The sequence below is a fragment of the Astatotilapia calliptera genome, chromosome 7 (genome assembly GCF_964374335.1).
Source record: "Astatotilapia calliptera chromosome 7, fAstCal68.1, whole genome shotgun sequence".
Classification (NCBI taxonomy): domain Eukaryota; kingdom Metazoa; phylum Chordata; class Actinopteri; order Cichliformes; family Cichlidae; genus Astatotilapia; species Astatotilapia calliptera.
Window position 1 is genome coordinate 59168601 of NC_137428.1, and position 22606 is coordinate 59191206.

At 42.4% G+C, this 22606-nt stretch overlaps 1 protein-coding gene across 1 annotated transcript; it reads right to left on the reverse strand.

The window, feature by feature from the left end:
• Positions 1 to 591: 591 nt before the first annotated feature.
• On the reverse strand, positions 592 to 22219 carry vwf (von Willebrand factor). The gene is made up of 53 exons (XM_026176029.2): positions 22104 to 22219; positions 21898 to 21949; positions 21608 to 21751; positions 21270 to 21372; positions 20951 to 21159; positions 20582 to 20703; positions 19302 to 19521; positions 19089 to 19211; positions 18896 to 19007; positions 18765 to 18811; positions 18532 to 18668; positions 18221 to 18359; positions 17900 to 18000; positions 17607 to 17802; positions 17318 to 17533; positions 16317 to 16563; positions 16120 to 16214; positions 15763 to 15914; positions 15572 to 15675; positions 15354 to 15492; positions 15100 to 15234; positions 13747 to 13893; positions 13520 to 13660; positions 12882 to 12980; positions 12636 to 12792; positions 12196 to 12363; positions 11970 to 12105; positions 11496 to 11805; positions 9858 to 11022; positions 9667 to 9771; positions 9175 to 9318; positions 8947 to 9090; positions 8658 to 8822; positions 8479 to 8525; positions 8212 to 8389; positions 7772 to 8013; positions 7494 to 7683; positions 7032 to 7373; positions 6691 to 6929; positions 6364 to 6466; positions 6173 to 6244; positions 5813 to 5917; positions 5494 to 5699; positions 5263 to 5412; positions 5059 to 5175; positions 2803 to 2983; positions 2455 to 2495; positions 2243 to 2359; positions 1845 to 1943; positions 1576 to 1704; positions 1441 to 1480; positions 1197 to 1294; positions 592 to 1019 (listed from the first exon to the last, which is right to left on the reverse strand). The coding sequence occupies exons 1-53, from the start codon at positions 22107 to 22109 to the stop codon at positions 834 to 836; spliced, it is 8562 nt and encodes a 2853-aa protein (XP_026031814.2). The 5' UTR covers positions 22110 to 22219; the 3' UTR covers positions 592 to 833.
• Between the last annotated feature and the right edge of the window lie 387 nt (positions 22220 to 22606).

Sequence of the window (22606 nt, forward strand, 5' to 3'; positions counted from 1 at the left end):
CTTGAAACTGAACCTCGGCTACCCTCTGTAGGCTCTGAGACGACACTGAAAAAAATGTCAAAAATTATATAATGCCATATGTAGTAGTGATAATACAAAATATTTTAAATAAAAAACTTACATTAGCACTTATTTTGACTTTAACTGTCCTGCTTCAACTACCTGCAGTGGAGATGTAAAAGGTCTTAAAAAAAGACATAAAAATTCATAGTGAATGTTTCCTGCTATTGAAAATAAAAGCAAAACTGGCTCCCTTGAGTACATTACATAGTGTTCTAAGCATTATTTATTGTAATACTTTTATTATTACTTCCTTGTTATACTGATGTGTAGTCAGTCACACGAATTGTATGTATCATGTGTATTTTGGGGCAGTTTTTAAAGAGCAACGTATTGAAAAGCGGTTTTATTTTTGTATCTCACTGTCCAATCCCTCACTAGTTTCATGCAACTCAGTAAAGACACAGTAGCGCTGAATTAAATTGAGTAAAAAAAAACAAAAAACACCCAAGTGTAAAAGTTGCACTTTTTGAGCAACATGGTGTTTCTGGATTCGCACTTAATGTATATTAAACTTATTCTGCAACGCTGTGAAAGAGTAAATGTCACATGTTTATATACAAACATTTAACAAACAGTAGTTTTTATGAATACATTTCAACAGAAATAATCAAATTACAACAACACACAAAAGGTGATGCTTACAGAAACAGGTAAGTTTGTTTTATTGCTATTTGTCAAGGTAGTTTTTTTTAATACTGCTACATTTTCTTGGATAAACACAAAGCATCAACCTTTATAATCTCTGTCTTCTATTCTTTTTCTTCCACTCTCTAGGTGCAGTGTCTGGACAGACAGTCGCATTTGGTTACAGACAGAATTGTGTGGTGGCTACGAGTGCCATTGGCACACATGACAGGAACGTTGAGAGGCTCTGTCTCTACCGCAGCACAGCAAACGCACTCCTGCTCCACAGCAGCCCTCTGCAGGGAGTACATGGACTTACTGCGACATTTGCCCTGACAGACAGAAAGACAGACAGATGGAAGGGTACACATAACAACAGGGAGACAGAAAGGACAGGATGGTGAGGGACAGTGTTACGATTTCACTCAAATTTGCAGGTTAATCCTACAGGGGAAAAGATTTAATCATTCTTAAATGTGTGTGCGTGTGTGTGTGTCTGTGTATCTTACCTCACAGTAGTACAGGTCTATCTGGTGCTCTGATTGGCAGTCATCCACCTTGATGTAGTCGAGCCTTCCCACTGTCTTTCGGCACTCTGGCTCTGTACCTTTACACACACACACACACACACACACACACACACACACACACACACACACACACACACACACACACACACACTATTGTTAAGATCCAAATAATTAAAAAAAAAAGATAATTTACTGCTCTTGCAAAGGGAACAGTTCAACTCACACGTCTCACAGCAGGTTGTTCCAATTTGACTGACTTTTCCCTGGGAAAGTAAAAACAGGAGAGACAATGTTATCATACATTCCTGGGAGAAAAGGTATAGATAAGGGAATACTGTGCGCTCAATGAGAGCTTTACCCCTTGGTCTAAGCAAGCTTGGCGATTAAAAGACGGGCAGGCTGTCACTTTGGTCTGCAGCACAAGATTTCCTTCACTATTCAGACCACATGTATATGAGGTGCAACCATTCTCGCTCGTCGTATTGACCTGAAAGAACACGATTCATTCTTACAGTATGTAGCCACGAACAGTACGACTGGCATGAAAGAGTATTATAAGCTATAGCACTGCATAGAATAGACAACAGAAGTTGTAGCGTGGTATCATCTTGTTTGCATAGGACTTACTTTCACACTGATGAGTTTTCCATCTGGTTGTTGAACGAAGCAGGCGGTGGGAGCACATCGACCACAGCAAGTACCTTCCTCCTTCTCCAGAGTGTACCCCTAAAAATGTGGAGGTTAGTTTTAAGTGTCCATTAATGTAAAAAGACATTGGGAGTTTACTACTGCAAATACAAAGACATAAGATACCTGGATTTTGTTTTCTAAATAAAAAACATCTTATTTACCTTTGTGAATAAAGTGAATCATGGAAAGATGATGTGGCTACAGTTTAATGATGAGCAGGGAAGGAATGCGAACAGACAATTAAGGAATGTGGATTTGTGATTGTATTAATCGGTTATGATGAGGATGAGAAATGACAAGAGTTAAAACAAACAAAATAATTTGAGGATGGCTACCATGGGGCAAGAGGGACAGCTTGTTTTCCTGCAGGACAGTTCATATTTCCTGATTGGACCATCCACTATCCTACACTGACAGCGTGTACACGCATCAACCATCAGCTGCTCCCCTGCCTGTACAAACACATATACAGTATATCAAAATAAAACATCATTTCCAAATGTCTTTTTTTATACCAAGGCAGCTACTACTTCTCTGAATGACTTACCCCTATCAGCGTGTGGTTGAGAACACAGGCGTTCACAGGAGCTGCAGAGAGAAAAGCACAAATAATTTCCACAGTCGTTTGTTAAAAAGTAATTCAATCCCCAGTTTGTGTAAGGTCAGATCAGGATAACAATCTCTGGGATGACACCAGAGTCATCTGTTGGACATAAACTGCAACTGCAAGTTGTTATGAAAACACTGTGTGGATGATTTGACTGAAGGGAAAGTTAGATGAATGCAAGCTTGATGATTCATGCATCGCTTGCGAGCTAAAGGGCAGTTTCCTAACCCGGTGCACTGGATTGTCTGTGTGCCTTCTGAGTAAGTCTATGTGTGTATGTGTGTTTACCACAGTGGCAGCGGGGGCAGCAGTCCTCGGTGTCACAGCGTAACTCAGTCCCCAGTGGGCAGGATGGAGTATCCGTAATCGAGCAGCTGACATTTGAAGCAGAGATGAACACCTCATCTCTGACTTTTATGCACTGATGTAAGACACATTTATTATCTGGAGACTTCCATCTGTCACCCACCTAAAGACGACACAGAGATGAGAATTAGATCGATAGAAAGATGAATGCCTTCTTATGTGAGGTAGTAATAAATTTATATGCAGCAGTGAAAAAATAAGACAATAAAAAATAAAGTGAAAGAAACGACAAAAAAAAAAGACTTATTTTTTTGCAGTAGGGCAAATACTCCAAATACAATGGCTTGCAAAAGTATGAACTTATCCACATTTTGTCACATTACAGCCACAAACATGAATCTATTTTATTGGAATTCCACGTGAAAGACCAACACAAAGTGGTGTACACATGAGAAGTGGAACGAAAATTATACATGATTCCAAACATTTTTTTTTACAAATAAATAACTGAAAAGTGGGGTGTGCGTAATTATTCAGCCCCCTTTGGTCTGGGTGCAGTCAGTTGCCCATAGATATTGCCTGATGAGTGCTAATGACTAAACAGAGTGCACCTGTGTGTAATCTAATGTCAGTACAAATACAGCTGCTCTGTGACGGCCTCAGAGGTTGTCTAAGAGGATATTGGGAGCAACAACACCATGAAGTCCAAAGAACACACCAGACAGGTCAGGGATAAAGTTATTGAGAAATTTAAAGCAGGCTTAGGCTACAAAAAGATTTCCCAAGCCTTGATCATCCCACGGAGCACTGTTCAAGCGATCATTCAGAAATGGAGGGAGTATGGCACAACTGTAAACCTACCAAGACAAGGCCGTCCACCTAAACTCACAGGCCGAACAAGGAGAGCGCTGATCAGAAATGCAGCCAAGAGGCCCATGGTGACTCTGGACGAGCTGCAGAGCTCTACAGCTCAGGTGGGGGAATCTGTCCATAGGATAGCTATTAGTCGTGCACTGCACAAAGTTGGCCTTTATGGAAGAGTGGCAAGAAGAAAGCCATTGTTAACAGAAAACCATAAGAAGTCCCGTTTGCAGTTTGCCACAAGCCATGTGGGGGACACAGCAAACATGTGGAAGAAGGTGCTCTGGTCAGATGAGACCAAAATGGAACTTTTTGGCCAAAATGCAAAACGCCATGTGTGGCGGAAAACTAACATCACTCTGAACACACTGTCAAATATGGTGGTGGCAGCATCATGCTCTGGGGGTGCTTCTCTTCAGCAGGGACAGGGAAGCTGGTCAGAGTTGATGGGAAGATGGATGGGGCCAAATACAGGGCAATCTTGGAAGAAAACCTCTTGGAGTCTGCAAAAGACTTGAGACTGGGGCGGAGGTTCACCTTCCAGCAGGACAACGACCCTAAACATAAAGCCAGGGCAACAATGGAATGGTTTAAAACAAAACATATCCATGTGTTAGAATGGCCCAGTCAAAGTCCAGATCTAAATCCAATCGAGAATCTGTGGCAAGATCTGAAACCTGCTGTTCACAAACACTGTCCATCTAATCTGACTGAGCTGGAGCTGTTTTGCGAAGAAGAATGGGCAAGGATTTCAGTTGCTACATGTGCAAAGCTGGTAGAGACATACCCTAAAAGACTGGCAGCTGTAATTGCAGCAAAAGTATTGACTCAGGGGGCTGAATAATTACGCACACCCCACTTTGCAGTTATTTATTTGTAAAAAAATGTTTGGAATCATGTATGATTTTCGTTCCACTTCTCACGTGTACACCACTTTGTATTGGTCTTTCACGTGGAATTCCTTTTTTTTTATTTTTTTAAATTGATTCATGTTTGTGGCTGTGATGTGACAAAATGTGGAAAAGTTCAAGGGGGCCGAATACTTTTGCAAGCCATTGTAGCATTAATGAATAACATGTACACTAGGTTTGATAGTGGTACAAAAAGGAGACATGTTGTACGGCTTTATAGAGAATAGCAGGATGGATTTCCTGAAGCATTCTTTATGGCAGTCGGCTTTAATAAGTCCGGTGGAGAAGGAGCTCTGCTGGCTCTCTAGTGGACTGGAGTTGGTGCAATGGGTTGTCAGTGATGGAGAGCAGTTTGCTGAGTGACTTCTTGTCCCTCACTGACTCAAACACTTTGAGATTCATAATTATGCAGCAATAATTATTTGCACATATCCTTCAGGCATGTCTGATTTCTACACACACATACTTGTCTAAGCTTTCCACTGATAAGTGTGTCCCCTCGCATCTCTCCCCCTGACTCCACACAGCTGGTTGGTGTGCACTTTCCACAGCACTCTCCTTCTGATGAAGTGTATGTTGAGCCCTGAAATACATATTAAATATATATAGGAATGTATCACTTTAGAAGCACAAGCTAAATATGCGTCTTTGGTGTCTCTGTGAATCTCACCAGAGGACAGGCCCGGTCACAAACAGGCGGTTTGCACTGTGCAACATGGAGAGACGTGTCTTTGTCCTGCAGCTCGGTGCAGATGCACTTCTCACAACCTTGCTCCCATTCACTCCCCACTGAGTGAACCACTCCACCAACCACACACACCTAGAGACACAGAGGACATAAAGCTTGCAGGACAAACAACAAACATATTGCACTCAGATTTGAATCCAAAAATACACTCACCTTGTCTGGCAGGCAGTTGGTTTCTGTGCACCCACAATCGTTGGTAGTGGAGGACGTGATGAACCCAGTGGGACAGGTGTGGGTGGAGTTTTGGCAGCTGCAGTCACATTCAAACACGTCGCAGCACTTTGTCTTTCTCACCGACAGATGGCGATGTGGTGTACAATTGGGGGGAGCTTGAAGAGGACACTCTTCCTTTTTGCACACTGAGACAGAAAAAGAGGTGAATACGGCTGTGTCAACATGCGCTCTGTTTCATGACTATGTGTGTGTTTACCCGTGGGGCCGGAGCATCATAGAGAATGTATTAATGACTTACCACACTCGTGTATAGGCTGACATTCCCCGGGGTTTTTCAGGACCACAGTCTGACCGTCCTCACAGCGGGGAACCTCAGGCAGGTAACAGCTCACTAGATCACAAACTGGAAAGTGACAGCATGGCTCAGTGTGTTGCAAGTTGGACACATGATATACATTTGGTAACACTATCCAACAAAGTATAAAAAAATGAGGATAGATACTGGGGAATGAATTAGGAATAACTATGTTATTAGTTATTAGGAGTTAAAGTTGAGCTATTTGGACCATAATAATTTAATAACTACACTGAGTGACTGACCACACAGTATAGTAAAGCTGCTCCTTGTTGCAAATAGAGACTATCCTTTTTTACATACCACACTCATACTCTGGGCAGCACTTGGACTCTGTCTTCTTTCTGAGGACCTCACAAGGTCCACACACTGGAGCTACAAACAGATACACATGATTAATTTAAAAAAGATGGCAGTTTTTCTTCTTCTTCTTTAGTAACACTACAAAAGCAGACGCAAAGAGCATAATGAGGAGCAAAAGAAGGGTTTCTGACTTCTGACATCGTTGCAGGGCCGGTCAGTGCAGTTGATCCGTTGCTGATCCAAACACATGCAAATCAAACATGGGTTCTCTTCTGGTACCCAACTCTGCATATACTGTACAAACACAGACAAAACCAGGCTCGTGTTGTGAAGTTGGTCATATTAGAAATAAACACTAGAGGGCAATCAAATCACATTTTAGTCTCTAACCTGTTCTCTAAGTGTTTGCCTGATAGTATTCCAACAGCATATGTGTTTATTTATTTTAACTAAGAACTTGATTTTGCGTCACTGCTTCCTAGCAGATTCAGTCACACTTTTCTTGTTTTGTGCCTCACCGTGTATGTGTGCCCATGATGGTCAACACACTGTCCACATGCTTCTGGCGGTATACACCGTCCCTGATTCAAAACTGTGCCTTCAGCACAGAAACAGCCTTCAGTCGGCGTGTCCATACAGGATGACTCGTTACTCCTAGCAACCGACCAGTCGCCTGGCAATGACTGTATGCTACCACAGTCCTGCACGCAACCTGTCCGACATGAATCATACTCCATGGAACTCGGGCACTGTAACGCTGCAACACAGAACAGTGTTAAGTTTAGATCTAGGCTCAGGTGTTAAAATGTTTTCACTGGAGTAGAAGATAAACTCGTCTGCAAATCAGAAAATTACTCACGGCAGAGGTGAGGGCTCCTCCAGTCCACACACACACCTCTTTGTCTACAGAGGCGTGCATAGGCTGAAATGAGCTCGCACACATCTGACTCCTCACATGCCTGCTCTTCACACTTGGTGAGGAAAACCTGAACGGGAATATATGCATGGCATGGTTCGAACACCTCGGAACGTAGAGCTTGACATCCCATCGCCGCTCCAGATGCACACACCGCCCTTCGTCTTGGCAGGCACACACCGTGCTCTACAGCTACAGTCCAGTCTAAGATGAAAGCTGGTTGGTCGGTGGTCGAGGTGCCATTGCGTAAAGAAAGGACATTCAACTTCTCCTCCCCACAGCCACCTGATAAAACAATATTTGGGGCAGTTATCAGAATAAAAAGACAAATACAGAAAGCCACTGGGTGAGACATGCTGACTTTTGTCATATATTTGACAAATGTGGGCTCTTAATATAAGTTACCGCAAAGTCCAGCAGTGTGCCCCGTCGTAGTGGAGCTGAGTAATGTGATGGTAAACTCATTGCTCTGAGGTGTGAAACTCAGAACGTAGCCATGATCCGATTTCAGCTGCAGCATCACTCCGCCATAACGCACCAGCTCAATGCCAGAGTGCCGCCACGGCAGTGCAAGCTCTTCCTCTCCAATCATGGCCTGCTCAAATAAACATATGCAAAATAAATGAGCAAATCCTTACAGTTAATGCAGACTTCTTAAACATAACATATATCATATATCTTACCGTCATGTCATCCTTCAGCAGCACCCTATATGAGCCATGGATCACCTCCATGGCTTTCATGCAGACTTGGTGGTAGTTTGCCGAGTCTTGGCAAGGTCCAGTGTGGAGTTTGACCTCTGACCCTTCACTGGAGCCTCTGCTGACAGTGAGAAGTGTATAGGAGCACAAACCCTCCCCATCCAGCCTAAGTGCCAGGCCATCAAACCTCACTACATGGTTGGTGGAGCTGCCCATACACATGCCTGTCAATACATTTGAGGCAGGAGGGAAAACATGTGTTTGTACAGGAGCCAGAATCTTGTGCTCTATTAACACTTAGTATAAATAGAAAGGAATGTTAGCTCCCAGCATTCATTGTTAACAGCAAGTACACAAATAGTCCACACTTTATATAGATGGACTAGACCTAAGAGGCTATTGGATCCTTTGGATGTACGTACAAGGGCATTCCCAGTGGCAGTTGCAAGTCTCCTGGACTTTAACAGGTGGCATGTTGTTTCTGCAGGCTGGAGGCTCCAATCTGTCACAGCTGACTTTGTGATTCTGTACTGTCACCGCCCCACTGGGGTGGCAGAGGAGGGAGTGACAGCCATCCTCCAGCAGCCATGACTCACCAGGCTAAGGCATGTAGAGAGAAATGCACAATTTGCTAAAAGTAAATCTTGTAAAAGGTTACATTAATGTTGTATCTAGCAGACAGTACTCACCTTTCTCTCATTTCCATTATCATCAACACACACTCCTGGTGGACCAGCTAAAAAAATACATACAATTTTAAAATAAATAAAATATATATATAACAGAGCACATAACATTTCCATTACTGTCAATTTCTATCATCGCTATGTAATGAAGATTTAATGTATGTGTCTCTGCCTGTAAGCACCTCTGCAGATTCTCTCTGTGTAACTCCTGTCCAGAGTCAGCAACATCAGTAACTGATCCATGCTGTTCAGATGGAGAGTGTTGTCTTGGTTGCCCTGGCGACCAAGCACTCCAAGTTCACTCTTGTCATAGTCTGGTCCAATCCCAATTGGGAACACTGATACACCTGAGGGAAGACAATCTTATCAGTGAAGCTACACCGCAGCTATAACAGAGGAAGATGAAGGATGGAAACATACCAACTGAAGTTTTTACTGAGGTATCCAGTGTGTTAATGATGATTTAATTACCTGCTGCCAGTGCCTCATTAGCTGCTTCCCCGACATCATCAGTTGATTTGTCCATCACCAGCATCACCACAGCCTTGGCTACACCAACTCTTCCACCACTGATTGGTGAGATCGATGTCTGCACAGCAAATCTCAATGCAGACCCTGCAAAAAGTGAGAAAAATGACTGCATGTGATTGTGCATCTGTCTAAATATGTGTGCATATTAGTTTAAGCAAGCTCCTTTACCTAGTTTAGGGGCTGCAGGAGTCCTTGTAGTAATTCTCTCCACCATCCTCAGGAGGTCTGATTTGCTCTGTTGATCACTCCATAGGAATTCTGCTGTGTTGGTGTCTCCATACTGCACAACACTCACAAGAGTGCCACTGAGCCCTGCACACATACAAACACAGAACTCACTGTAGAAAGGTGCTTCTTTAATAATTTAAACATGAGTAATATTGTTCTTTCAAGGTCAATAATGCTAAAAAATATATATATGATTTGATCTAACACGAATAAACTAAAGCAATTTAGTAACTGTATTGTTCTCATGGAAATCTGGGAAATATCAGTTGGGGAAAAAGACATACTTCAATATTTTTCTTAGAGCCTATTTGGCCCTTAAACATGCTGCATTTCTGAAGAAAAAAACCCCTGCTAAAAACAGTGATTGCAAACTAAATTAATAACAACACACCAGTGAGAAAAATCTGCATATAAGAGCTGCATCACACCTACCTATGTCAGCATTACTGATAAAAGCTTTAACAAATGTCTTCATGTCCTCAAGCTGCCCTCCAGACTTCAGCAGGAACAGCACATCCAGAGGCTTCTTACACGGCACTGTGCAAATATAAGACTCCAAGTTAATATAGACTAAGAAATCCCTGAGGACTGTTTGATGAGAATAAACATTTCTGTTATGGTACCTGAGACTGGCAAGCTGGCATGTGTTGGGACAACTAGTGGTGGCAGTGTTGGTGAGCGGGGTCTGACTGTGGTGCGTGTGATGTTGACTATGCGGTGGACCACGCTAGACAGATGGCTGTAGTCCTCCACCATTAATGGACGCTGAGGAAAACTGAACTGAATCAAGTCCATTTCTTGTATCTTTGGTCCAACACCAATGGGATACACATGAGTCTGGACGCTGGTAGATGGTGGGCGCGTTACTGTGTCAGTTGGTGGGTTTTCTGTCACAAGGAAAACCAGCTGAGGTGGGGTTGGACGAAGAGAAGGCTGGACCGTAGCCATTTCTTGAAAAGTGGTAGTGATAGCTGCTCCAGTGTTTGTCTTACTACCACCCCTCCAACGAACCTCCCTCAGGCGTTCCAGCAGGCGGGTTCTGTGCTGCCTTATCTCCCACCGACTGATCTCCACAGTGACTGTCACTGAGTATTGGATCACAGTGATGCGAATCAACTCCTCCTCCTCTGTCAGTTTTGTGATAACTTCCTCCAGGAAGAGGAGCGACTTGTTAAAGTTTATTTCACCAACAGCATCAGAGCCTTCTATGATAAATGTTACATCTTTGGTTGGAGAAAGAACAGATGGCGATGTGGTAGTGGGCGATAGGCCAGACGGTGCTGTAGCTTCAAGAGTGTTGGGGAGGCGCCGTGTGGGTTTTGTCTCCAGATGAAGAACTGGGGAAGTGGTGGTCGTGGTCTTTTGAGGTTTACCCACTGTGATCTTTGGTGCTGGAGGTTTCACCACCTCGGGCTCCATTCCTAAGGTGCAGAGGTAATCTGTCAGCTCCAGCAGCCGATCAGGCAGCTCACCTGTGCTGCTCAGCACATAGGCCCTGTTATCAGGATTGGCCTTGGAGATTTCAGTAATTTGTGACATATCTACCCCAGGACCCAGTGCCACTGTCAGGGTGGTGATGGCCTTCTTTCGGAGCATCTTTACAATGGAACGGATAGGGCGAGGGTTGGGACTAGCAGCCAAGATAATGGCAATGCGGCCGGCATTCTCACGCTTGTTCTTGTCATAGATGTTGATAGCCAGATATTTGACGGCCTCATCCATGAAAGCGGCATCTCCTCCTGTGTAATGAAGCTCACGCACAGTCTTCTTAAATATCCACTTCTGAACCTAGAGGCATAAGAGAGGGAGGAAAAATAGTAGATCAAGTATTCACATGTAGACTTTTACTATGAATCTGTTTCAGTGAGCCAAAAAAGCTGCTTTTTACCAAGCTTGATTAGTCATCAGCATTATTCAATGCATCCACTTGCTTCCTGTTGCATTTTAGTTTCCACTTTTTTGCTGAATTTAGAAGGCTGTATATACAAATTTATGTTTTTTTAGTGTATTAACTCTGACTGGATTGATTACAGCAGAAATAACACTTTAAAATCTTTTTCATTCTTATTTTACTCAAACATGAATTACTGATAGTTAGAACACCAACACAAACATGTGTATCACATGTTTCTGTATCAACGCAACCAAAACTCATGAACACACCAAAATTAAACTCCTTACAGACAGATTTTGCAGATATTCCATATTTTGTGCAAAAATACCCACTTGCTGAGTCACACGTGCGTGCAGTGTTTAACTACCTGCAGATCATATGTTTTGACTCCAGAGTGGTAGAGTAGCACTGTTGCTCGAGTGTGAGCTGAGCCCATGCGGAATCGTTCAACCACCCCAAGTATGAACTGTTTTGCAGCCTCAAATTCATCTTCAGTCAGAGCTTCTGATCCATCCAGTAAGAATGCTAGGTCCATGGCACGGTCACACGTGCCCTCAGGCATCAACGTGGTGAAGGGAATTGTTGTGAAGGTGCCATAGGTGGGCGTCGGTGTGGGAGTTGTGAACATGGTGGAGGAGGCACACGCTTCACAGCTTAATGTGTTTTTGTCACAATGACTATAGTAAAGAAACAACAAAGCATCATGAAATATAATTGCAAAGCATTCATCACCAAACATTTGGTTACCAGGGTAACCTCGGTTCTATGTAAGCCAAGCCTGGTGAGAAGCAGAAAACCGAAATATTCAAACTCATAAGGAAATGTTGTGATGAAGTATTACCATATCCTGCACTGGTCGGGGTCATTGTGATTCAGGATGACCTTGTTCCCATGGGAGATTCTTTGACCCTCATGCATACACACCTGACAATGAGAGGGTTCAACACATCGCATGGCCACCTCATCCAGGAGTTGTCCTAAGAACATCAAAGTCAGTGTAAAAATCCCCACAATATATTCGTGCGATATATAAATCCTGAAAGCATTCATTTAGTGTTTGTTGATACCTGGACGGCAGTAGGCATGGCAGCCTTCCACACATCTGAGCGAACACTGGAGGGGATCTGGATGTTGGCAGGTGACTGGACAGGCAGGACCACAGGTATTGTATCTCCACTGACATAACTCCTCCCCTACACCTGGGATTCTAGGATTCAGCTCCTCACAGCTCAGTGCTAAGGAATCAGAACATTGTAGCATGCACTTTTCAGTCATTTCACTTAGCTACAAAAAAATAACTTTATTATTATAAAGATAACTTTATAATAATTGTGATATTAGACTACTGATAAAAATGTGCAATCTGCATTCTGATATTCTGAGTAAAATCATGACTTTTAGCACAAAAAACTAGATGCGACTAGATGGGACTTCAATTATTTTTGTTAGTTTGGTCAAGCAGTTATGACTTGTGTTTTTTATATCATAATGAATTCTTCATACTCACGGCAAAGATCATTTGATCTCCAGTTGACGAATACACCACTCTCTGAGCAAGCCTGTGCATAGGCGGCAATAACATCACAGAAACACTGGCAGTCACCCACTGATGGGCACGAGCATGCTGCCTCCACACACATCTCTACATAAGGCTCTGCATCCACCTACAGACACACAGGCAAAGGTAGAGGGTAAAGAGTATAAACCCAAAGCATCTCACTTGATCAGTTAAAGTTTGCCTGTAATTGCTCACCTGACTGTTGCATTCTTTAAAGAGGGAACCAGTGAGGATACGGCACGACTGCTCCACTGTTACCAGTTTGACAATGTTGTCGGTGCAAGGAGCAGGTATCTACACACATAAAATAAAAACAGCAAATTGGTGCGACATAGTTTATCTCTTTGTGAATTTTCTTGTAGAATGTCTCTATCTATTCTGTGCCAGTGCACTACTGAAATATATGCAAAGAACTGCAATCGTCACCATACTTGATTTCATTGTAATAACATAAAAAATGTATGCGAATGATTCATTTTAGTTTTACACTACTGTGAGTTGGTTGCCTGCAGAGATTTTCAAGTAGATCAGTCACTGTGATCTAAATATATTTTTAATGTTTCTCGGTGGGATATAATGAATAACGCTGACAATGAAAGAAATCTAATTTTCAGCCCTGTAAGCCCACAAACAGTCCTGGTGAAGTACAATGCTCAGAGATAGATCTAAATATTAGAAATCATCCGATATAGGATTTTTAAGCTACTGATAGTGACATATTTTTTCTTTTAGACACACAAAACATCAGCAGATTTTCCTAACATTAGTTATGAGTAGAGAGAAAATATAAATTTTTCCATTCAGCAAACCAACCCTTTAAGTCTAGACTTTACCTTTGTGAGATCAGCACAGCTGGGAATGACCTTCCAGGAGTTCCCAAAGTGTGAAGAATCCACCTCTAGCTGGTGGTTACTGCTCATCAAGTCGTTGTTTACATTCCCATCAAAGTTACCACACAAGCCGCACACCCGACCCTACACGCAATAATATTTAATATTTTATATTATGACTAAAATGAAAAAGATTCAAGCAGTCACAATTAGTCATAATACATCAGTACCCTGTATTCAGGTGAGATGTGAACCAGGAGGCGGGTTCCCATATCCCAGCTGAGGGAAATGTGTTTCCCCAGCTGCAGAGTGTAAAAGTGACCAGATCGGACAATCTCCACCTGTGAGCCCTGCGGCACCGGCCTCTTCATCTTCACCTGAAAGACAGAAAGGTCATCATTACAGGTGCATTTGGGATACTGAGAGGTCAAGTCTCAAAAGCTTACAACTTGACTAAGTTCGTTTGCAGAGTGTCTGAGTAAAGCAGGACACAAGTTATAAATGTACTTGTGTCCTGCTTTACATTACACTAAAAAAACTTTTAGTTGAATCTAACTGCTGAAATATACAAGGCAGTTTGTGGTTTTGCATCAAACTGCATGTTTCTACTGTACTTGAGCCCTCAAGGGTCTTTAGACAACATGTCTCATTCACACAAGCACCTTGTTTTTTGGTGTTTAAGTGCTTTGTATACTGTATACATATATACTGGAGCAGCCAGAGCTCAAATCACCAGTCTTCCGATTTGTAGATGACCTGCTGTACCTCTTGAGCCACAGCCTGTCATGATTAGGCTGTGTGCAGGCAGGATGAGGACCCAAACGCAAACTCACGGGAAAACAGGACTGAACTCAAAATACAGCTTTATTGCTGACAGAAGATGAAGGCGATACAAAATAATATGAACCTAAACTGGGAAGTCATAAAGGAACTGACTCACGAGGAGACACACGGAGGGGCACACAGTCATGACGGAGAACGCGACACTGAACTGAGGGGGACGCAACATGACACATACTGACGATAGACTGTCAAAGTAAAACAGGAAGTACACAGAGGTTCAGACGGGAAGAGAGAGAGAGCACAGACATAACGGGCTGGGGAAAACATGGAATAAAACACAAGGAGGGGAAACGAGGGTTCACAGATACACAGAGGGGCACACAGGGGGTAATCTTAACAGAACAACCTAGGAACCAAGGCATAAATAAAGAACAAAATACAAAACACACGAAAACTAAGAATACTGGGCCAACATTGCCCAGGACCATGACACAGCCTCCACTAATAATTGTGCTGTTGAAATGCCTAAATTATAAATATAATGTTTAAAAGCCAAACATCTAGAATGAATTTTGTGAATGAATGAATATCAGTCTTTAGATAAATATTCAAGTAAGTTAACGTTAACAACATATTTGGTTAATAGCCTCTCTCGAGAGTAAAGACATTATTTCAAGTTTTACACTTTTTCACATGTTACAAGATTATAAATCCATTTGGACTTTGCACTAATACAACAAATCACTTAATAAGTTGCATGTGTTGATGTGAATCAGTATAAATGAATGTTTGTGTGTTACCTCTCCATGCTGCATTATTATTAACCCTCCCTGGTAGAAGATTGTGACAGCTTTTGCACAGCGGTGTCCCACAATTCCACAGGCCTCGTTTTCCACCAGCACCCTAAAGGAACCGTCTTCCCCACTACACATATCCTATTGATATGTGCAAGTAGAGAAAGATAGGACAGGACCTGATTAACAAAGAGTGCATGTACTTCATAGTCTGCAGTTCACTTTGGCGCCCTTTTTGGAAGTCCTTCTCAGTCTCTTACCTGGACTAGGACATACTGGCAGAGGCCAGGGAAAGAGTACTTTAAGCCATCAAAAGTGATGTAATGCCCTTCCCCCACGGTGCGGCACACACCATCACACACTTTCTCCGTGCATTGCCACTTTCTGTTCTTGCACACACTGCAAAACAGGACACCTGCTAAGCAAACACAGTAGAGGTATTTCCTTTAATGGACAAATATATTAACAAGCATTTTACCAGGTGTTGCAATCCACAGAGATGGTCTGTCCTGTTGCATATGGCCTGTTGTTATGGTAACAGGGACACTGCTCCGGTGTAATGCATTCTCTGCGGTGACGCACCTGAAATCAGCTTGATTAATCAATCAAATCACTTTATATGTTCACTTTGTTACTTACAGCATGCACACAACATAACAAACCACCTACAGTGCCAGGTGGACAGAGGCAGCCTGGGATGCAAGCAAGACTGACACAAGGCAGATCCAGATTTTGGCAGGTTCTTGCACACTCCAGACCCTTTTCTCCTGCATTACACTCTGCGCGAATGAGCGGAGGAGGGCACTGTGTTGACCGACGCTCTGGATACATAAAAAAACGAATTAATTAAAAAAAAAAAAAAAACAATCAAGCAAGCTTCATGACAAAAATCAAACATTTGCCCGAGACACACTGATCAAGTTGTTCAGGGTTCAACTGTCAAATGAGAACTATTAATGAGAACTGCTTGTTTTTTACTAGCCATTATCATGAAAAAGGTTCGGGAACTGAAACACTCAGTTATACCTCTGGATGGTGCTGGGTCATCATCATAGAAGAGGTCAGAGAGCAATGAAGACGTTTCAGTGGAGCTACACCGCATGGACCCCTTCTCACAGTAGCTGCACTCATAAGCAAAGACAAGATGGCAAAAATGATAAAACAGTAAACCACAGCAGCTGTTTAGAGTTTAAAGTTCTGCATAAGCATGCATAGTCACTGACCAAATACTGTTGTGATCTGCATAGACATCATCAGGCTGGTAGAGCTGTCCATCATGCAGGCAGGTGCACTGGTCAGCCGTCACACATTCACCTGAGGAACTCAGGTACTTCCCAGTGGGACAGAAACAGCCCTCCTCACACACCCTCTCCCCCTCACAGCCAGCCTCAGCGCCAGACAGAGAACCACAAGTCCGGTCACACACACTCCCACATGCCTCATACACCTGTCCTCCTGTGCACTCCAGAGCTGTGAACACCATATCAGGGAGGATTAGTCATTTATTCTCACTAACCCATTAGAGATATTGCACTATTGAACTGTGCAGCACTAATGCACAAACCGGGTCTGAATGGAAACATTATCAGAAAATAAATAGCACTCTCACATAATCCACAAAAATCTGAAACTTAGTGGTGAAAAACAATGTCATATTTAGTTCTTAAATAATCATAATAACCACAAAAATATATCAGGAGAAAGAAATGGCACCATTTGAGGAAAGAAACATTTTGCCAACATGGGGGAGGATATATTCTGCTTGCTGTAGCAGACAGTGGCACAGGAAACATTGCACAGGAAGAGGAAGAATATTTTCCAGTAAAATTCCGCAAATTCAGTCAAGAAACCAAAACTTAAAAAAAAAACATGTCTACAATAAGACAGTAATCCAAAGCAGTCTTCAAATTCACAAAAGTCTCAAGATTTTAGGGTGACCCTAACATACACATAAATGAAAACCATAGATCCTGCAGAGGACATGCTTGTAAAATTATCTAAAAATCTTACAGAAAATGAAATGATCTATAAAAAAAAATGCATACAAAATGATTCTAAATAAACCACAGAAAGAGCCAGAAAGAGAGAGAGAGAGAGAGAGAGAGAGAGAGAGTGTGTGTGTGTGTGTGTGTGTGTGTGTGTGTGTGTGTGTGTGTGTGTGTGTGTGTGTGTGTGTGTGAGTGAGTGAGTGATCAACTGTAAATAGGTCCAATCTAAAAGTTACCACAGAGCGAAGGAGACCTCCAGTTGAGCAGCACTCCTCTTGCTGAGCAGGCAGCTGCATAGGCGGACAAAGCCGAGCAGAGGCACTCCTCACCGTCCCCACACGCACACACATCATAACGACAGAACTGCTGGAACGGACCGGGATTCACCAGAAAGTGGCACGGACTGAACACGTCTGACATCATCACTGCACACGCCTCTTCTGCAAAGCGCACTGGTATCGAGGTATCGTAAGATTAGTGTTAAGTCATTACTGGAGTGATGTCTGTCTGTGTGGGTTTATATACCTCTTTTCGGATTAACGGCACATGGATCAGTTTCAAATTTCTGAGTGGATTCACAGTCTCCATTGATCCTCCAAGCCTGGCCAAAAGAGTGAGGACTAGCCTCAACCAGCCCAGAACCAGTCAAAAAATCATCACGTTGGTTACCATTGTAGTTACCACACAGTCCACAGGTCCGGCCCGCCCATTGTGGACCCAGCTGTGGAGGCAGACAGAATTCAAGATAGTTTTTTCCCCATCTTTTCATACAGGGGTTATTGAAAGGAAACATCTTTAAGATATACAACTTCTTTAACCTTTAAAAGCACACGGCCCCGCCCATCCCAGTCCAGACGAAAGTCCTCACCAAACTTTACACGTACTGAAGACTGAACAGATCTCTGGATATGTAAACGGCCTGTAAAATGACACACGTAGAAAACTGCCTGGTTAAAATCAGTTAATATTAATGAACGACTCACGCAAGTACTCAGCAGAGCTGTGCTGTTAGAGCTAATGTGTTGCCATTCTGAAATCTGTCAGAGTGCTTCTCTCATATATGGATAACCATCTTACAGGTATATTTACTTAACTTATATGCATAAAAGGTCATTTAAATGCACTTTAAAGTAGCATACCGTTATGCATTGGGGTCTGGATGTTCATGCTGTTGACAGAAACAATTCCTCCATGCTTCAGCTTGACTGTCATGTCCTCCAGAGAGGGCAGACTGAGAGTCACTGAGCGTGTGCACACAGCATCCTGATCATCAGCGCACTGAAAGATAAAAAGCAACCTAAATGCTGTAAATGATGAAAAGCCGGCAACACGGGAGTGACAGAACGCTAACAGGGTCATTCTTTGTGTAATTGTGTAGTTAGTGCAAGAACAAATTCCAAATTCCAAATTTATATTATATTTTGCATTGAAAACCAAAGCTCACTTTTACCTGTACATTTTCAATTATGATAGAAAACTCATTTTGTGAGCAGTCCTTTGCCAGCAGATACTGGCAGTGGCCAGCAAAAGTGAAGAACTTGTTGTCAAAGCTCTTGAAGTGAGACTGGCCAACAACCAAGCATTCACCTACACACCAACAACAAGGATATGACATCAGAAATGAGGATTATATTTCCCAAACGAAAGTATTAGTGAGTGTGTATTATTGTTCATCTCTCTCACCAGGACAGCCTTCATTGGTGCATTCCCATGAACCGTGACGACACACACTGCACAAAAGAGACATTTGTTTGAAGGAAGCATATTTTCTATGTAACTATTTCTGTGTATTTGCGCCTGCACTGCTTTCTCACCAGGTGTTGCAGTCCTGAGAGACCGTGGCTCCTGGTGGGAAATGTTTTCCCATGTGCGCACAGGAACACTGGGATACCTCAACACAGCGATTACCATCCAAAACCTTGCCAGCTGAAACACACATGCATGCCATGTTACTACTAGAAACAGTAAGACGGAGACAGGAGAGAGATATCGTGAGCGAGGGGTTACCAGGACACGTGCAGCCATCAACACACTCTTCCTTGCAGACCTCCTGGATGTTGAGGCTATGGCAGGTTGTAGAGCAAGACTTGGTGCATTCACTGTACTGCATGCCAATTGGACATTTGGGGACTTTACACAAAAGAAAAGCATATATAAATAATGCATGTCATGTTAGAACCTGCTGTTAATTTTATAGAACTAATAAACTAATAAACTCACAGCACTGGCTTTCCTGCGACCAGCCGCGAAGAAGTATCCCATGAGCGTGGCATGTGCGAGCATACTCCAGCAGGATTGGACAGTAACAATCTTCGGGCCCTGTCTGATCACAGTGACAGGCCTCCTCCTGACACAGCAGCAGGAATGGTTCGGGAGAGACCAAGTGGGCGCAGTGGAGAAACACACTAGAGGTCTGCAACACGCTGCAGCTGGACAAAATCTACACATAAGCACAAACAGGCAGAAAATAAGTTGTTTGCCTCTTTTTAGGTCTAACAACCTGTGCAGCTGAATAAATGGGGAATAGAAACCATGTCTGAAACTTCATCAGAAAATATGTTAAATGCCAAAAAAAGAGGAAGAGTGGATTAACATCTGGTGGGTGAAAATTGTGAAAATGGCAATATCATAATGATAGAAACTGAGATTTTGAATAAAAGTGAAAGAATACATATTCATCAGTTTTGTAGTGAACTGAAGGAGATGCTGATAGGATCCTATGGTTTCACACTAACATGAAATTTGTACAGTTTTCTCACATGTGGGTGTTTCACATGTGCAAAATGTTCTTTCAAAATCCAACTGTTTTTATTTCGTATCTGCTCACCCACAAAGACTGCACAGGCTACAGAGTTGCAATCACACCTGTCAGATCTGTCCGCTTACCAGCTGTTCGTTTTTTTTTTAAAGAGACTGGGCTGTCGTCCCCATTTGAGCATATTGAACCTTAATCCTGTGTATGAAAGCCAAAATGCCTTTATAAAAAAGAACAGATGTATTAAAAATGCCAAGTCTTTCTAAAATCCTAAGTCAGAGATCTGATACAATATGAGACATTTAAGCACAATTTATACCTTTGTCGAATAAAAGTTAAAAGTAGAGATAGAATAGTAAATGAGACTAATAATATGTATTTGGACATCAACCAAAGACAATGGGGGTTATAGTTGGCACTTTAACTCCAAAACCCACCTGATTTTAAAATATACATTATATGTTTGTAAAGAAAAATGTTTATTTACAAATCTTTATGAGTTTCTGTGTGTGCAAAAAAATATAACCTATTGCATATTAACAGTAAAAGAAACAAAGACAAATTAGAGCATAATACACACAAAGAAATATCAGGTGCTTTGTTAGGAAGTGAACCACTGTAAAATACCTTTTTTATTGTGAGGAGAAATGTACAAAGCTTTTATTTAATGACTTGTGTCTACACATCAGATATCATGACACGCCTACTATCTAAACATGTGCATTTGTGTTAACTACCCTCTCACCGTGGAAGTTTCTTTTGTTGTGTTACAGGATTTTGATGGATTTGACACACGCTGACAGGACTGATCAGCTCCCTTCACTGCCCACGAATTTGCAAAGTCATAAGTGTCCTCTGTTAGGAATCCTGAAAAATACACAGGCACGCACAGACAGAGAGACAAACAAGTTGACAGATTTGTTCTTAATCTCATCCTACCACAACTGTGTCTTTTGCTTTCTTTTACTTTATCTTTTCCTGTACTCGGTTGTTCCTCTTCCTGTTGCTGAGTGCTGGTGACTCAAATCGTTTCCTCTATTCCAGTAATAATAAACTCTCCCTAGTTTCACTCTTCTCACAGTTGCATCTTGTGGGCTGTATAGCACGCACATACCTTCCTGAGCAGTATATTCATCGGCAGTCATAGAGTTGAAGTTGCCACAGAGCCCGCAGGTGTGGTTTGCATGGCGTTTGGTCAGGGTCAAGGCGATGTTGGCAGCATTATCAATGGTGACAGTGAAGCCAAACTCCTCACTCCAGAGCTTGTAAAAGCCGAGCTCTGAGCCCACAAACACAGAGTGAGATGCATAGGGCAGTGACAGCCTAGAAAAAAAAGACGGCATAAATCAAGCTCCTGCAGAAGCAAAATAGCGAGGAGCTTTCAATATTTATACACACAAACTTAATGCTGAATGACAGCGCTAGTGTGCTACCTTTTTTCTCCTTGTGAGAGCCGTCCGTCTACAGAAAGGTGCAACTCAAAGACATCCCCCAAAAATAGCGTGACTCCAGTTTTTTTGCCATTTTGAAAGTCGCCTGCAGATCCAAAGCACATTTTGAACACACTGTTACTACTTTGTACCACCACCATGGCAGACTTCGCCAAATAAGACAGAAAATTAAAAGTGAAGATGACTTGTAAACAGTTTCCAAAAGCCAACATATTGCATCAACGAGGCATTACACACTAAACTACACAAGATAAGCCTGGCACACTATTAAAATTCAAATCTTTTTCTGAATCTCTTTATTGAATTTGAGCGTGACTCACCCAGCAGTGTGAAGGAGTGGTGGTTGCAGTCCCCAGCCAGAAGGTAGCTGCAGTCTCCAGGAAAGTCATACAAAACGCCATCGAATGTGTGAACGTGGTGCCGTCCAAACAGACTGCATCTCCCTGTCATGCTCGCTAGACAAGCTGAACACACACAAACAGAGTACACAGATATGCCGATGTGTGCTGAAGAAGAATTATAAGAGATTTCATATGAAGCACGTAACATATGTCACTTTTTGGGTGTAAAGATAGAAACGAAACTGGATATTCTCCAATATAATACTCACAGGTCAGCTGCAGGAAAACCCAAATTCCTCGCAAATATCTCTTTATGTAGTCCTGGAACACATAAACATATATGCTTTCATTTTCATCACAGCTTAAACTAATATCTTTATTGTCTGATGTACAAAGATCGTGTTATTTTGTGTGCGATGTTAGGCCTGCTTCAAAACCCCTTTTTTTTACTTCTATAAACTCCAAGTACTCATACCTCCATGGTTCCAGACTCCAGAAACAGCAGACACTATCCCAAATCACGACGTTAAGACCTCGCAGAGTCCGGACATTATAAAGTAATGTGATGGTCAAGCATTGGCTAAACTAAGAAGAATTTCAGCCCCACTGGAAGCTCAGTTTTATAGCAAAGACTGAACCCAACCCAACTTTCATAGGCTTTCTCTTAAGTCCACTCCCCTTGCCAGGTTCAGACAAGAGGGAAAGAATGCCTTTCTGTCCACAACTTGGAGCCTGCAGACTGACACCATCAAACACACTCAACGGGACAATGCCAGGATATGCCCACTGATCGCCTGGCTGAGTGATTAGTCTACACATACGTATCTGTATCGGTGCCAAGCCAAACAATCCTTTTGGTAAAAAAAACACTTACTAAAGCGATCTCACGCAATTACACTGCTTCGATAGTGTCACATGCACAAACACACTTGTCTTAACGGCGCCAAAATTACACACACATATACACACACGCACACA